The sequence below is a fragment of the Chiloscyllium plagiosum genome, unplaced genomic scaffold (assembly GCF_037043375.1).
Source record: "Chiloscyllium plagiosum isolate Xiang-an unplaced genomic scaffold, Cpla_swu_hap1 HiC_scaffold_36, whole genome shotgun sequence".
In the NCBI taxonomy this organism is placed as follows: Eukaryota; Metazoa; Chordata; class Chondrichthyes; order Orectolobiformes; family Hemiscylliidae; genus Chiloscyllium; species Chiloscyllium plagiosum.
Window position 1 is genome coordinate 12,635,174 of NW_028270174.1, and position 16,079 is coordinate 12,651,252.

The following is a 16,079-nucleotide window of genomic DNA, read 5'->3' on the forward strand; positions in this document are numbered from 1 at the left end:
CTCCATATTGAGCAACACTTGGAGGAAGTACTGAGGGTGCCAAGAGCAGAAAATATATTTTGGACGGGGGAATTTCAATGTCCACCACGAAGTGTGGTTCGGCAGCAGCACTACTGATTGAGTTGGTCAGGTCCTAAAGGACATAGTTGCTAGATCCGGTCTAGAAGTTGGTGAGGGAACCAATAAGAGGTAAAAACATACTTGCTCTCATCCTTACCACTCTGCCAACTGCAGATGTATCTGTCCAGAACAGTATCACTAAGAGTGACCACTGCATATTCCTGGTGAAGATTGGTTCCATCTTCACATTGAGAATACCTCCATCATGTTGTGTAGCACCAGCTGAATATGCCAAATCAAACTTTTACTCAGCTTTGCTGAATAGAACAGACATTGAACAGAACTAGCAATTCATGACTGGGCATCCATGAGGCACTGTGGCTATCAACCGCAGCAGAATTGTACTCCAGCACAATTTGCGATCTCATGGCCCGGCACATCCCCTACACAACCATTACCATCAAGCCAGGGGATCAACCGTGATTCAATGGAGAGTGCAGGAGAGCATGCCAGGAGCAGCATCAGGCATACCTAAAAATGAGGTGTCACCGGTGAAGCCAAAAAACAGGACTACTCACATGCCAAACAGCATAATCAGCAAGTATTGAACAGAGCTAAGAGATCCCACAGCTAATGGATCAGATCTAAACTATGTAGACCTGCCACATCCAGTCGTGAATAATGGTGAACAATTAAACAACTTACTGGAGGAGGAGGCTCCACAAATATCTCCATCCTCAATGATGGAAAAGCCCAGCACATCGGTGCAAAAGATAAGCCGAAAGCATTCCCAACAATCTTCAGCCAGAAGTGTGAAGTGGATTATCCATCTCAGCCTCCACTAGTGGTCCTTTGCATTACAAATACCAGAGTTCAGCAAATTCAATTCATTCCATGTGACATCAAGAAATGGTTGGAGGCACTGGGTAATGCAAAACAGCTATGGTCTCTGACAACATTCTGCCAATAGTACTGAAGGCTTGTGCTCCAGAACCTGCCAGTCCTCTAGCCAGGCTCTTCTAGTACAGTTACAACACTGGCATCCACCTGACAATGTGGAAAATTGCCCAGGAATGTCCTGTACATAAAAAGCAAAACAAATCCAATCCGGTCAATTACTGCCCCACCAGTCTATGCCAGATCATCAGTAAAGTGTTGGAAGGTGTCATCAACAGTGCTATCAAGCAGCACTTGCTTAACAATAACATTCTCACTGATCCCAGTTTGGGTTCCGCCAGGGCCACTTAGCTCCTGACCTCATTACAGTCTTGGTTCAAACATGGACAAAAAAGCTGACTTCCAGAGGTGAGATGAGAGTGACAGCCCTTGACATCAAGACCACATTTGACCTAGTGTGGCATCAAGAACCCAAGCAAAACTGAAATCAATGGGGATCAGGGGTAAACTCTCTGGTGGTTGGAGTCATATCTGGCACATAGGAAGATGATTGTTGGGAGGTCAGTCATCTCAACTCCAGGACATTTCCACAGGTCTTCCTCAGGGTAATGTCCGAGGTCCAACTAGCATCAGCTGTTTCTTGACCTTACCTCCATCACAAGGTCAGAAATAGAGATGTTTGCCGATGATCGCATGATGCTTGTGACTCCTCAGCAACTGAAGCAGTCCCTGTTCAAATGCAACAAGATCTGGACAATATCCAGGCTTGGCTGTCAAGTGGCAAGTAACATTTGCACCACATAATTGCTAATGACCATCTCCAATAAGAAACAATCCAATCACTGAATTCCCACTATCAACGTTCTGGGGGTTATTATTGACCAGAAACTCAACTCGACTCACCACATAAACACAGTGCCTTCAAGAACAGATCAGAGGCTAGGAATACTGCAGCAGGTAACTCACTTTATGATTCCACAAAGTCTGTCCAACATCTACAAGGGACAAGTCAGGACTGTGATGGAATACTTCACACTTGCCTGGATGTGTGCAGCTCTAATAACACTCAAAATACTTGACATCACCTAGAAGGACAAAGGCAACAGATACATGGGAACACCACCACCTGCAAGTTCTGCTGCAAGCTGCTCACCATTCTGACTTGGAAATACATCACTGTTACTTTACAGTTGCCAGATGAAAATCCTGAAATTCTCTCCCTAAGGCCATTGTATGTGAACTTATAGCATATGGACTGCTGCTCACCACCATCTTCTCAAGAGCAGTCAATAAATGTTGGCCAGTCAATGACGCCACATTCCATGAGTGAATCATAGAGTTTAGAGATGTACAGCATGGAAACAGACCCTTCGGTCCAACACGTCCATGCCGACCAGATATCCCAAGCCAATCTAGTCCCACCTGCCAACATCTGGCTCATATCTCTCCAAACCCTTCCTATTCATATACCCATCCAAATGCCTCTTAAATGTTGTAATTGTACCAGCCTCCATCACTTCTTCTGGCAGCTCATTCCATACACGTAACATCCTCTGTGTGAAAAAGTTGCTCTGTAGGTCTCTTTTCTATCTTTCTCCTCTCACTCTAAACCTATGCCCTCTAGTTCTGGACTCCCCGACCCCAGGGAAAATACTTTGTCTATTTATCCTATCCGTGCCCCTCATAATTTTGTAAACCTCTATAAGGTCACTTCTTAACTAAAAATATTTAAGGACTACTATTGTATGCTTCTATAGGTAAGTGCTCTTGCCATTTCTGAACTATATTGAAAGCCAACGGAAATGTATTGCTTCTATTATGGCCCCTTTTGTTGCCGGCTCTAAACTCACCTGCAGTACTATGGGCAAATGTGTGTCTGTCTCAGAGACTAACAACATTATGTAACTGCCTTAAACATACCGATCAAAACCAGCAGTACTATATTTATTGTTGCAGAACAAAATCTTAGAATGGTATAGAGGAATTTTATACAGTTCAGCCATCTTAAATTATTTGCAAATTTACCAGGAGCAAGAAAGTGATGAGCCACTTGATTTATTTAGATCATGGTTTTCAGTTAAAATTGACATTGAGACAAAGGGATGTAAGCACAACCTAGAAAAGGCGAGTTCAGAACAGATTCTAAAAAGCTCTAGTTCATTCATCAGGTAAATAAAAATATGGAGTGGCTCAAGAGGCTGTGATGAATGGGGAACAATAGAAGGAGGAACCATAAGATCAGGCTGAGCCTGATGGGGTGAAAAGCTTCTCTGGTCCTTACGTCATGTTCCTTATCTGTCAGGAAATAGTTAAAGTACGACACTGACTGTTGCAGTGGTTGAGCTCTGAAGCAAGGTTGCAATTGATGGTGCTCTGTTGGCTGAGAGGTGCCTCTGCAAAATTAATTTGAGATTGTCCCACTGCATTAACATGAGTTTCAGCATGGCACAACATCTCAATCAGAGAGGTGATATGAATGAGAACAGAAGGTGCTGGAGAAATCCAGCAGGTCTGGCGGCAACTGTGCAGAAAAAAACACAGTTGACATTTCAAGCCCAAAATAACTCCTCCTCAGAATTGGCTACATAAATGATTGGCCTGAGAAATGGAAACGCACACTGGTAAAACTAGGAACACTTTTCTGCGGTTGCAACTGAAGTGCATTGCTATGATTGAATGAATGGTGCTCTACTCTGAATTCTGTGTAATACCAAGATACAACAACAAAAAAAGGATAGGTGTTCAATTCTTCCATGCTGGTATTGTTAACTGTCAAATACAGGCATACACCTATCTGAAAACCAAGCAGCTCGGGTTTTGGGTAAAAGTCACAATGGCTGTTGAATAAGGGAGGAAAAAAAATTAAGAATTAAACATGGCAGCAAAGAGACCCAAAGGTTTTGTCAGATGTGTCCATGTAATTCCTCCTTTATGACTTATTTTAAATATGAAAAGGTTATGAAAGAAGAAAGATTCAATTTCAAAGAGAATTTCACTCTTGTGAAATACCAGCTAGCAAACAGAACAGAAGATTCCAAATTTTACAAGCCACACAAAAAAAAATGTCAAGATCACAAAAAAGTCTTGAAGGGATAATTCAGGCTGACACTCCTGCTGCAGGAGTGATCTACCATCAGAGGTGCAACATTCAGATGAAACTATTAAAGGACACTATGTCTGTCCTGTAAGGTGTGTTTAAAATATTCCATGGTACTATTTGAAACAGAGCAAAAAATTGGCCAAAATTTATTCCTAAAGAACAGCATTAAATAGATTGCCTAATCATTATCACATTGTCGTTTGTTGGAAATGCTGCACGTTAGTGTGTTTTGTACAATGCAACAGTGCTGTCATTTCAAAACTACCTCATTGCCTGTGAAGCATTTTGGAACATCCTTAAGTCATGAAAGTACGGAATAAAGCCAAATCTTTCCTTCCCTGAAAATGTGCTTAACAGGAAGATATCTGGACAACGACTAAAGGTGGAGTTGGAACCCACTGATAATCTGAAGAGGTTGCTGCCAAACCTACTGAACTCATCTGTGGAGATAGAGCAGAGTTAACATTTTGAGTTCAGGGACCCTTCTTCAGAACTAAGTTCTGAAGAAGGGTCATTGGAACTGAAACATTAACTCTACTTTCTCGCCACAGATGCTGCCAGACGTGCTGTGTTTCTCCACAAAAATCCGATCTTTAGCATCCACAGATCTTTGTTTTATTTTACTGAAAAGGAAGAAAATAGTTAACATCCAGCATATTAAAAAATATCAAAAAGACACTCCCCAGTGGGAACTTTTAAATTGAACAGAAGAAGTTTACAAAGCTGATTCAGTTGATTTAATGCCAAACTCTAATTTTACAAATCAGTTGGCCAGGCTTATTTTAAAACCCCATAAAGTGACCTTAAAAATTTAAAAACATTAAATAAGCTTTAGTTGCTGAAAGCACTGTAAAAAAAGTCTAAATGATTTAGTACAAGTGTGCAGGCATTTAAAAGTGTTCAAAGTTTGTGCGAAGATTTGTAGCTCGGGTGCTCGTTGCTGTGGTTCTGTTCGCCGAGCTGGAAGTTTTTGTTGCAAACGTTTCGTCCCCTGGCTAGGCGACATCGTCAGTGCTTGGGAGCCTCCTGCGAAGCGCTTCTTTGATGTTTCCTCCGGTGTTTATAGTGGTCTGTCCCTGCCGCTTCCAGTTGTCAGTTTCAGCTGTCCGCTGTAGTGGTTGGTATATTGGGTCCAGGTCGATGTGTTAGTTGATGGAGTTTGTGGATGAATGCCATGCCTCCTAGAGGCATGGCATTCATCCACAAACTCCATCAACAAACACATCGACCTGGACCCAATATACCAACCACTACAGCGGACAGCTGAAACTGACAACCGGAAGCGGCAGGGACAGGCCACTATAAACACCGGAGGAAACATCAAAGAACGCTTCGCAGGAGGCTCCCAAGCACTGACGATGTCGCCTAGCCAGGGGACGAAACGTTTGCAACAAAAACTTCCAGCTCGGCGAACAGAACAACAGCATTTAAAAGTGTGGCTGCTTCAGAAATATTTTTTGTTAGGATGCCAAAATGATACAAGTTCAAAGCCCTAAACCAGCAATAAACTCTGAGTCAGATGCTTGTCAGATGAACATGCTTATTCCTTGAACTTACAATCAATGAACGCACTAGTGTTCTGATGCCTGCAGAACACTTACCTGTCCTGTTCAATTTGTTTTCAGTCAAATGGATACAAATAAACACACATGAAACTGGATGACATTTAAATATGGACCAAGGTTTTTTTTTCCTCACTTTGTCCATATTCTGTGAATAAAACAGCTAGTCCATTCTGTTGAGTACAAAGTTATATGAACTTCACTACTATTTTAGCACAATACTATTGGGGAGGTGGGGTAGAAAAGACAGAGAAAGGGAGAGAGAGAGAAAGAAAATTAAGAATTAAATATGGCAGCACAACACAAACATTGGTGAATGAGAAAACTATCTTCCTTGGATGGATTTCATGCATTAGGAATTTAAAAAGCAATTTTAAGCATGTGATTCTGATGCTATCTCAGAAAGGTACTTTTAATATTGGCAATGAAAATGTCCAGGATCATAAGAATAAGCACTTTCATCAACTAGTCAGAGGATCAAGCCCCACTCAGGTTCGGAACACAAAATCCAGATTGATAAAATGGAGTAATAATGAATGAGTCTTCTGAGCTCTTACATGCAATATTTGAAGATGAACAGGAAAGTTCCTTTGACTGAAGTGTACAAGTGTTAGCCAAGACACCAGCTCTTTAAAAATTGATAAACTGGTCATTTATTCCAGAGCTGATTTTGGGATTGTGTTCAAACTGATTGTTGTAATTGCTCGCATAGCAACAGTGACTGTGTTTCAACTGAAGAGTCAACTGAACAAAGAACTGAGTAGACAGTTCATAATTGTGCTTTAAACTGAGTTAGGTCCTGAGTTAGACCACCTCTGCATATTGTTTATCCTCATCTGTCTCGACCTACTTTGTGCTTAAACTCTATCTATTGCTCTGTCATTGTAACATTAACAATTTATATATTACAATGGTGACTACAAATGCAACTTTTCCAATGTACTCCTGCCTGGCCTTCTATTCTCCAATCTCACATCCAATTGTATAAACCTGAAAGATCACTTTTGCTTATCATCTCTAACACCATGTAAACTAAAGGTTAATCAAACATACCCTGGTTATATACAAAGAACAGTACAGCATAGGAATAGGCCCTTCAGACCATCAATACAGCACTGCCACATTATGCCTATCTAAACTAAACTTGTTTTGCCTCAATGCGGTCTGTATCCTTCTATTCCCTGATATGTAGTGTTTGGAATTGCACTAAACCACAACCCGCTAATTCCGACAAACAAAATCAGATTTACGTGATTATGCATTCCAACTGTTCTTGAATTAGTGTGGAAGATACTTTCTTGCATCCATATTGTTCCATACCCATTATACAAAACAATTATAGGGGAGGAAGCTTTTTTTTGGTCCTGTTTTAAGCTGTTTCTCTACACTGATCATAAATTCTTACACCTGCAGAATTCACTTGTTTCTAAATTGATCCCCAAGCTTTTACCTTTAGTACTCTATTTCAGAGTCCTTTGGTCTTCATTTACCTTTGTACAAAACTAAGTTTTAACCTGCTTCCTACTTATACAATGCAACAGCAATCTGAACTTATTTGTTCTTTGCCATTTATGATTAATAAGGTCACCTCCCAGTAACCTGCAACTCATTCTTTAAGCAATATTTTTTCTGTAAGAGAATTTTTTTTCTAGCCTAGAAGCTGCATTAGACAGATCAATTATCAAAACTAACTTGTAAATATTCTGTTATGTAAATGTTAGTTGAAAAAATTACAGTGAGCAAAGTTTACAGATGCACATTTTTCCCCAAGAAAAGCATTCTCCATGTGTCCTTAGAGCTGTCTGTTGGGAAGAACAATTGTAGAAACATGGACCTGGAAAGGAGTCACCTGGGAGTTGACCTTATATATTGAAAATGGCACAGAGCAAGTAAATTCGGACCTTATATATTGAAAATGGCACAGAGCAAGTAAATTAATTGAATTGCAAGAGTAAGATGCAGGTTAAAAATTTAAAATAAATCAGGGGTTTCACTCAAAAGTCAATGAACACCAAGGGACTCTCAAATAGAGTATTGAAGTTTAAAGATTGGGATCAATTTAGAACCAAGTGGATTCTGCCGGTGTAGGAATTTATCATCAGTATAGAGAAAGGGCTTAAACAGGACAAAAAACTTCCTCTCTTGTATTTGTCTTTCATAATGGCTGTTGACCAACTGCATTAACAAATAACAGAGAAACAAGAACACACTTTCCACATGAATTAAACAGCAGCTGGAATAGAATGTTATTTAAACCCAATTTGTTTTAAAGGTTTAATGTATTTCCAGAAGATTACATATAAAAAGGGCGTATTTTTGTGAGTTGAGATCTTCTTTAAGACAGAGGCTGGATCAAAAGCACTAAAATACCACAGTAGCAATGGGCCATTTTTAGGGACAAAGATAGGGATGTAAAACACAAATTAAAATGTCTTTCAAATAAAGGAGAGAGTAAATTCAAAGCTAGTCAGCAAAACATTACTTCAAAGAAGGAGAAAATGAATTCATGGCACAGGTTTCCCAAAAAAGAGATGGAAGCAACACAGATTCATAGAATCAAAGAATTCCCACTTTCTGTCTCCCCTGCACTGACCCTCACCATGTGCTTCCTATGTCTATTCTTCTCCCATTTAAAAGTGCTGTTGTTTAACTTTTTTTTCTCCAAAGTTCCAAAACAATGCAACAGTATATAAAACAGTAATTGCTGCTCCTGGAATTTGAGGAAATCACCTCCAATACCAAAAATACCTCAAAAAAGGAGTTGTTACAAGCAGAATTTTTTCCTGTCCTCCATCGTGGACTGCCACAAAGATTGGTGCTGGGGTCTACTACTTTTCATCATTTATATAAATGATTTGGATCTGAGCATAAGTGGTATAGTTAGTAAGTTTGCAGATGACACCAAAATTGGAGGTGCAGTGGACAGCAAAGATTACAACGGGATCTTGATCAGATGGGCCAATGGGCTGAAAAGTGGCAGATGGAGTTTAATTTTGATAAATGTGAGGTGCTGCATTTTGGGAAAGCAAATCTTAGCTGGACTTATACACTTAATGGTAAGGTCCTCGGGAGTGTTGCTGAACAAAAAGACCTTGAAGTGCAGGTTCATTGCTCCTTGAAAGTGGAGTCGCAGGTAGATAGCATAGTGAAGAAGGCGTTTGGTATGCTTTCCTTTATTGGTCAGAGTACTGAGTACAGGAGTTGGGAAGTCATGTTACGGCTGTACATGGTTAGGCCACTGTTGGAATATTACGTGCAATTCTGGTCTCCTTCCTATCAGAAAGATGTTGTGGAACTTGAAAGGGTTCAGAAAGACTTACAAGGATGTTACCAGGTTTGGAAGATTTGAGCTACAGGGAGAGGTTGAACAGGCTGGGACTGTTTTCCCTGGAGCATTAGAGGCTGAGGGGTGACCTTCTAGAGGTTTATAAACTCATGAGGGGCATGGATAGGATAAATAGACAAAGTCTTTTCCCTGGGGTGGGGGAGTCCATAACTAGAGGGCATAGGTTTAAGGGAAAGATATAAAAGAGACCTAAGGGGCAACGTTTTCACGCAGAGGGTGGTACGTGTATGGAATGAGCTGCCAGAGGATGTTGTGGAGGCTGGTACAATTGCAACACTTAAAAGGCATCTGGAAGGGTATATGAATAGGAAGGGTTTGGAGGGATATGGGCTGGGTACTGGCAGGTGGAACTAGATTGGGTTGGGATATCTGGTCAGCATGGACGAGTTGGACCGAAGGTTGTGTTTCCGTGCTGTACATCGCTATGACTCTAATCTCTACATGACAGAAGCTGGTCTTTCGGCCTATTGATCCACTGTGTACCGCCGAAGAGTACCTCACCCAGACTTACCCTATCCCCTGTAAGCCTGCATTTCCCATGGCTAACCCAACTAGCCTCCAGATCCCTGGACAATATGGGGAATTTAGCCTGGCCAATCCACCTGACCTGCACATCTTTGGACTGTGGGAGGAAACCTGAGTACCTGGAGGAAACCCACGCAGACATGGGGAGAATTTGCAAACTTCACACAGGCAGTTACCCGAGGATAGATTTGACTCCAGCTCTCTGCTGCTGCAAGGCAGCAATGCTAACCATTGAGCCACTGTGTCGGATTGGTTTGTTCAAACATAAACCAAACTCTGGAAAATATATTTTGGGACAGAGTTTGAGAGATAATTTAAGGCGCGGCACATGGGTAGTGTCGCATGCTTGGAAGGAGTAGCTGACCTTGTTATGAAGATCTGAACCCTTCCCACACTGGAGTTTGCAGCATATCTGGATCTAAGGTAGACTCATTGACAGATTGAATGTGTATTCAACAACATTGGCAGCATCAGGTGTTAATCATGTCAATAAAAACTGAACTAGATGGACCTAGCTTATTTTTTTATTATTCCAGTAATTTGTGAATGTCTATGTTTTTACTGAACCTCATCGAATTTTTACCTTATGTGCAATATAAATTGGTAGAAAGGTTCCAGTCTTGAACACTGATGTTTAATCATCCATATTATACACTGATTAGCGGGGTGACGGTTCGAACCGCATGTCATATAACCTGGGCTGACTTTTCAGGAAAGTATTGTCAGAGTGTCGCATTGTTGTCAGTCTTGCCTTGTGGATGAGGTATTCACCCAATCTTCAAGGGCTCCCACTGCACTATTCAATGTGAAGCAGCAGTATTCTGTACCATATTATCCGCCAAACAACATAAGCAACAAACATATCTAATTCATCATTCATTTTAGTGTTCGCTCTCGGTGCTTGCCCTGAACAAATTTGGTATATTTGCAAATAGTGCAACCACGACCATATTTGAAAAGTAATTAATCATCCATGAATAATCTTTGAATAATCGCGGTACTGGAAACATGCAAGATTGTTTATTTTCATTTTAACATCTCATTCTGACGAGCAATCCTAAAATAAATGGGAAGATTAGGAAATTTATACAAATTGAAAGGATACTCCTCACTGCTGCGAATATCCACCACTAGAAGTTTAGGCTTCCCCGATTTTGTCTTTTTGGTGGGCATCTTGGAGCTTGTGGGTCCCGACAATTCACAAAGATCAATCAGATCCTCTGCAGAAATCCGTGGTGATACTTCAGTCTTCAGTTCATATAATCGAATGGACTCACGAGACTAGAGAGAGAGAGAGAGAATTTGAATTGGAAAGTAGATTGAGATATGCATTTACAGCTACATCCAATCAATGTAGTGGTGGGGGTATGGGGTCGGGATATCTCTTGCCCCAAGGTGGCTGTATGGAGACCTCAAAGTCAGAAGCATCAGGTTTGAATGCACAAAGGTGTCGAAACAGGTCAGTTAAAAATAAATTACTTTTTTCTACTCAACAGAAAAGTTGCACAAATGTACTGTAACCAATTCCAACATTGTTTTGATTTTTCAGTTATTTGCACAGACCATCAATGGAACACTCGGAACTGCACACAATACTCCTCAGGCGACTGACTGTGTGGAGTTTGCACATTCGCCCAGTGTCTGCGTGGGTTTCCTCCGGGTGCTCCGGTTTCCTACCACAGACCAAAAACGTGCAGGTTAGGTGAACTGGCCATGCTAAACTGCCCGTAGTGTTAGGTGCAGGGGTAAATGTACGGGAATTGGTCTGGGTGGGTGCGCTTCGGCGGGTTGGTGTGGACATGTTGGGCCGAAGGGCCTGTTTCCACACTGTAAGTAATCTAATCTAATACTCTAACAGTGGCCAGACCAACGTATTATGCATTTCCAGCATAATCTCCCTGCTTGTAAACTCTGTGCCTCAGCTAATAAAGACAAGTATTGCATATGCCTTCTTAACCACTTTAGCCACCTGTCCCACTATCTTAAAGGACCGGTGGAACATGCACTCTAAGGTCCCTCTGATCTTTGATGCTTCCCAGGATCCTATATTCACTGTGCATTCTCTTGCCTTATTTGTCCTGTCCAAATCATCTAGGAGAAAGTGAGGTCTGCAGATGCTGGAGATCAAAGTTGAAACTTTATTGCTGGAACAGCACAGCAGGTCAGGCAGCATCCAGGGAACAGGAGATTCGACGTTTCGGGCACAGGCCCTTCTTCAGGAATCCTGAAGAAGGGCCTGTGCCCGAAACGTCGAATCTCCTGTTCCCTGGATGCTGCCTGACCTGCTGTGCTGTTCCAGCAATAAACTGTCCAAATCATCACCTCACACTAATCAATCCATCGGACCAGCCTTTCTATATCCTCTTGTATCTGAAAGCTATACTGTTCACTATTTACCACCCTACCAATTTTTGTATAGTTCTCAAATTTACAACTGCAAATTTACTAAACCCACCTACATTCAAGTCTAATTTGCTTATATACCACAAATAACAAGGGCCCTAACTCTGAACTCTGTGGAATCCCAGACAGAGGCTTCCAATCAAACAAACATCTCTAGACCATCAATTGCTGCTTCATGCCACGAGCCAATTCTGAATCCAGTTTGCCAAATTCCCTTGGATTCCATGGGCTTTTACTTTCACTATCAGTCCCCCATGTGGAATCTTATCAAAAGTTTTCCTGAAGTCCATGTAGACGACACTGCTCTCAACTATATATCTAATCACTCTTTCAACCAACTTGGTCAGGCATGCCCTCCACTTAACAAAACCATGCTGACTGACTGATCCCTGTTTTTCCAACTGCAGATTAATTCAGTCCCTCAAAATTGCTCCCAAAAGTTTCTCTACCTCTGAGGTAAGGTTGGTTGGCCTGCAGTTTCCTGGTTTATCGCTTGGGCCCATCTTGAGTATGATACTACAATGGTATCCTGCAGTCCTCTGGCACCTGCCGTGGGCGGCACAGTGGCAGAGTGGCAAGCACTGCTGCCTCACAGCGCCAGAGACCCGGGTTCAATTCCCGCCTCAGGCGACTGTCTGTGTGGAGTTTGCATGTTCTCCCCGTGTCTGCGTGGGTTTCCTCCGGATGCTCCGGTTTCCTCCCACAGTCCAAAAATGTGCAGGTTAGGTGAATTGCCCGTAGTGTTAGGGGCAGGGGTAAATGTAGGGGAATGGGTCTGGGTGGGTTGCGCTTCGGCGGGTCGGTGTGGACTTGTTGGGCCGAAGGGCCTGTTTCCACACTGTAAGTAATCTAATCTAATCATGTGATGAAAAGTCTATATACAGGTTAGAACATCGGCATGAGTTGAAGAAAATAAAATGTGCTAGATCTTGCATCAATCTTAAGTGGTGTTACACATGAAGAGACACGCCCAAAATGTACTATTCACTATGTCTTTTCCTCAGGTGGGGTTGTCCAAATCTAGAGGGCAGAGGTTTAGGGTGAGAGTGGAGAGATTTAAAAGGGACCTAAGGGGCAACTTTTTAATGCAGATGGTGGCCCATGTATGGAATGAGCTGCTAGAGGGAGTGGCACAATTACAACACTTAAAAGGCATCTGGATGAATATATGAATAGGAAGGGTTTAGAGGGATATGGGCCAAGTGTTGGTAAATGGGACTGGATTAATTTAGGATATGTGGTTGGCATGGACGGGTTTGACCGAAGAGTCTGTTTCTGTGCTGTATATCTCTGTGACTTTATGACATTAAAGAAAATAGTAAGTCAGGGGATAATTGGACCAGGGCTTGCACATGTAATACTATTCCCACTTTAATATTCAAGCATTCTATTTTGTTTAAAACGTATTTCATTAAAAGTGTACCCATATTTCTAATGTAAAATTAGTTATTTAAATATATCCTTTGTAATTGCACACTCTACCAGTAGTGGTGCTGAAGCAGCTCCACTCAGCAGATAGCAGAATTATCAGACTGCAATTGTGGCAAAGCAGCTTCTACTCTGAACGTTAACATACAAATGTAAAGTGGAAAAGCAGAGTGCAAATGCATACAAATGTCAGGTAGGTGAATAGCCTACATTAATGCCCTGCATGGTCTTTCATCATCCCAATGACCTCTGGCTTCTGATCATTCTAGTGTTGTTTTGTTTTAACGTTTCACTTGATAATGCAGGGCCCTCACTCGCTGTCTCCTTTCTCGTCTGTGGTTGAATTCAATTGTACCCACTTAAAACGATAATCAATGAGGTAAAAAAAAAGCTACTTCACCGAAGGCAATAGCATTGACACAAATACCTACACCTAAGCCCTGAATCGAAAGAACAATCTTATATGTCTCAGTCACAAGATCAGTGTTATCCCAGCTGCAGCTTGATTAATCTTGATTACCAAACACAAATGTGAGATGACTACTTTCATTCATTCATTCACTCAGAACATAACACACACAAAAGAGTACTGATCTTTCCAAGATCTCAATGCAATTCACAGAACTCCGTATAAATTCTTCAAAGGTCAAAGGTATTAATGCCAAGAAGACGTCACTGATTTTTCTTTCTTAATCCTCTACTGACATTTCATGCTATCGCTGTGAAAGGCGAGTCCATGTACAATTGCAACAAAGTGCTTTGCTGGGATTTGTATTTCCTTGCCAACCAGCTAAACTCAATGACTATTTACCAGACATTTGGACAAAACAAAATTGTTTGCCCAAGTCACTCCACTGTGTCTATTGCTTGCAATAAAACTCATTTTCCTCTTCTTTATTTCCTCGTACATGAAATTATCCTCCTCCCCGACCTCCCTTGAAATCCCTGCTTAAATCGCTCAACGTGCTCAGGTAGGGGAGGTGGTCACTTTGTAGCTAGGTCATTAGACTAATAACTCAGAGTCCCAGACTAATGTCTGGGGACATGAGTTCATATCCCACTACATGAGATGGTCAAATTTGAATTCAATAAAAAGCTAGCCTAATGGTGACCATATGCTTATTGTTGTAAAAACCCATTTGGTACACTAATGCTCTTCAGAGGGTGAAACCTGTCATCTTTACCTCGCCTGGCCTACATGTGATTCCTGACCCAAAACAACGTGTCTGACTTTTAACTGTCTTCTGGGCAATAAGTGCTAACCAGCCAGCGACACCCACATCCCATGAATAATTTTTTTAAAAATGGTCAATGCTATAATGGGGATCAGCTCCCAAATTCCATAAACTTATTGCGATAAGAAACCATGCGTCCAATTAATAGACAAACCTACTTTTCTGGTTTTGTACTTTCATTTAAGTATTGAACTCATTGTGGAGAAATTGCAGGTATATAAATGCCACCGTTATTGTAAGGGCACAAGCTACTGTACTCTTGGGGTATTATTAATATTACTTTCTCTTAAAATCTGTTTACAATCAAACATGGCCAAATATTCAAAATGACAGATTCAGTTCTATAATTTAAAAAAACAACAATAATAATTTTATTTAAAATTAATCACTGTTGACTATCTGCACAATAAACCACCTGGAAGGTGTAGCATATATAAAAAAATGCCACGATTACTCATATTGAAACATTGCAAGAGTGAAATTCCGGGAAGAAGAGGTGGTCATTCAGTTAGAAGGCTGATTACAGCCTTGCTGAACAACGAGCTTTAGTGTGAGGACAGGAATGGCCCGCCATTATGGTCTGGGTGTCTATAAGGTTATTATTGGACGAAAAGGGTTGAATCTTTCTTTCCGATATTAGTAACAAAACAGCTTTAAAATAGCATAATTCTGTAAACTTTTATATGCTTCTGTTAAAAGTCTATTGGTACCTCTTGTGTGTAGATTCAGTGACTGACTTTCGCAATAAATAAAAGTGGAAAAAAAAACAACCTATGATCTATTAGGCTGAGTCTCATTTTGGAACCTGTGTTCAAATAACTACCATGTTTCCAACATTGTGATGCCTCAAGGAATGCTTCATGACTATTAAAGCAGTTTGGATGATCCAAAATCTCACAAAAGGTGCTTTATAAATGCAAGGGTACTCTTGCGGATGTTCTTGCAGATATTGCGATATTATGATATTGCGAATTACTGATGAGCAACTGAAACCGAATCATGAGTAAGCCTAGACCATGAGACAAAGAGGTGTCCATTTGGACCATTATCTTCACTGCTGTTCAGTTAGATCATGGCTGCTCTGATTATCTTCAGCTTCACGTTCCTGCCTTTTCACCATAACCCATAATTCACTGTGTGAATTTAAAATCCATCTCATCCTTGAAGACCTCTGCCTCAACAGCCTATTTCTATTTTTAAAAAATGCACAGATTCACCACCCTCAGAGACAAAATTTTCCATCTTTAAAATTATGCCCTCTGGTCTTAATGTCTCCCACAAGAGGAAAGAAACTTTGAGCACCCACCATATTGAACCCCCTACAAATTTACGATTTTTCAGTAAAGTTGCGTCTCATTCTTCTGGACTCCAGTGAGTACAGGCCCAACTTAGAATCCTCATGAAATAGTCTCTCCACATCCTGGATCACCTAGTGAACCTTCCCTGGACTGCCTCCAATGTCAGCACATCTTTCTTCGATAAGTGGATCAAATCTATTCCTAGTATCCCAGATCTAACTAGCG

The 16,079-nt window shown here is 41.1% G+C and overlaps 1 protein-coding gene and 1 long non-coding RNA gene across 3 annotated transcripts in view; both read right to left on the reverse strand.

Moving 5' to 3' along the window:
• LOC122539473 (uncharacterized) overlaps positions 1 to 10,589 on the reverse strand; it is a 29,061-nt gene extending 18,472 nt beyond the window's left edge. Inside the window, exon 1 of the long non-coding RNA XR_015753307.1 lies at positions 10,074 to 10,589. This is a non-coding gene — a long non-coding RNA (uncharacterized LOC122539473). The remainder of the gene's footprint in view (positions 1 to 10,073) is intronic.
• Positions 1 to 16,079, reverse strand: part of tbck (TBC1 domain containing kinase) — a 202,672-nt gene that overhangs the window by 47,904 nt on the left and 138,689 nt on the right. For both annotated transcript variants that reach the window (XM_043674337.2, XM_043674336.2), the window contains exon 24: positions 10,596 to 10,771. In XM_043674337.2, coding sequence (XP_043530272.2) covers positions 10,596 to 10,771 — 176 coding nt within the window. The remainder of the gene's footprint in view (positions 1 to 10,595; positions 10,772 to 16,079) is intronic.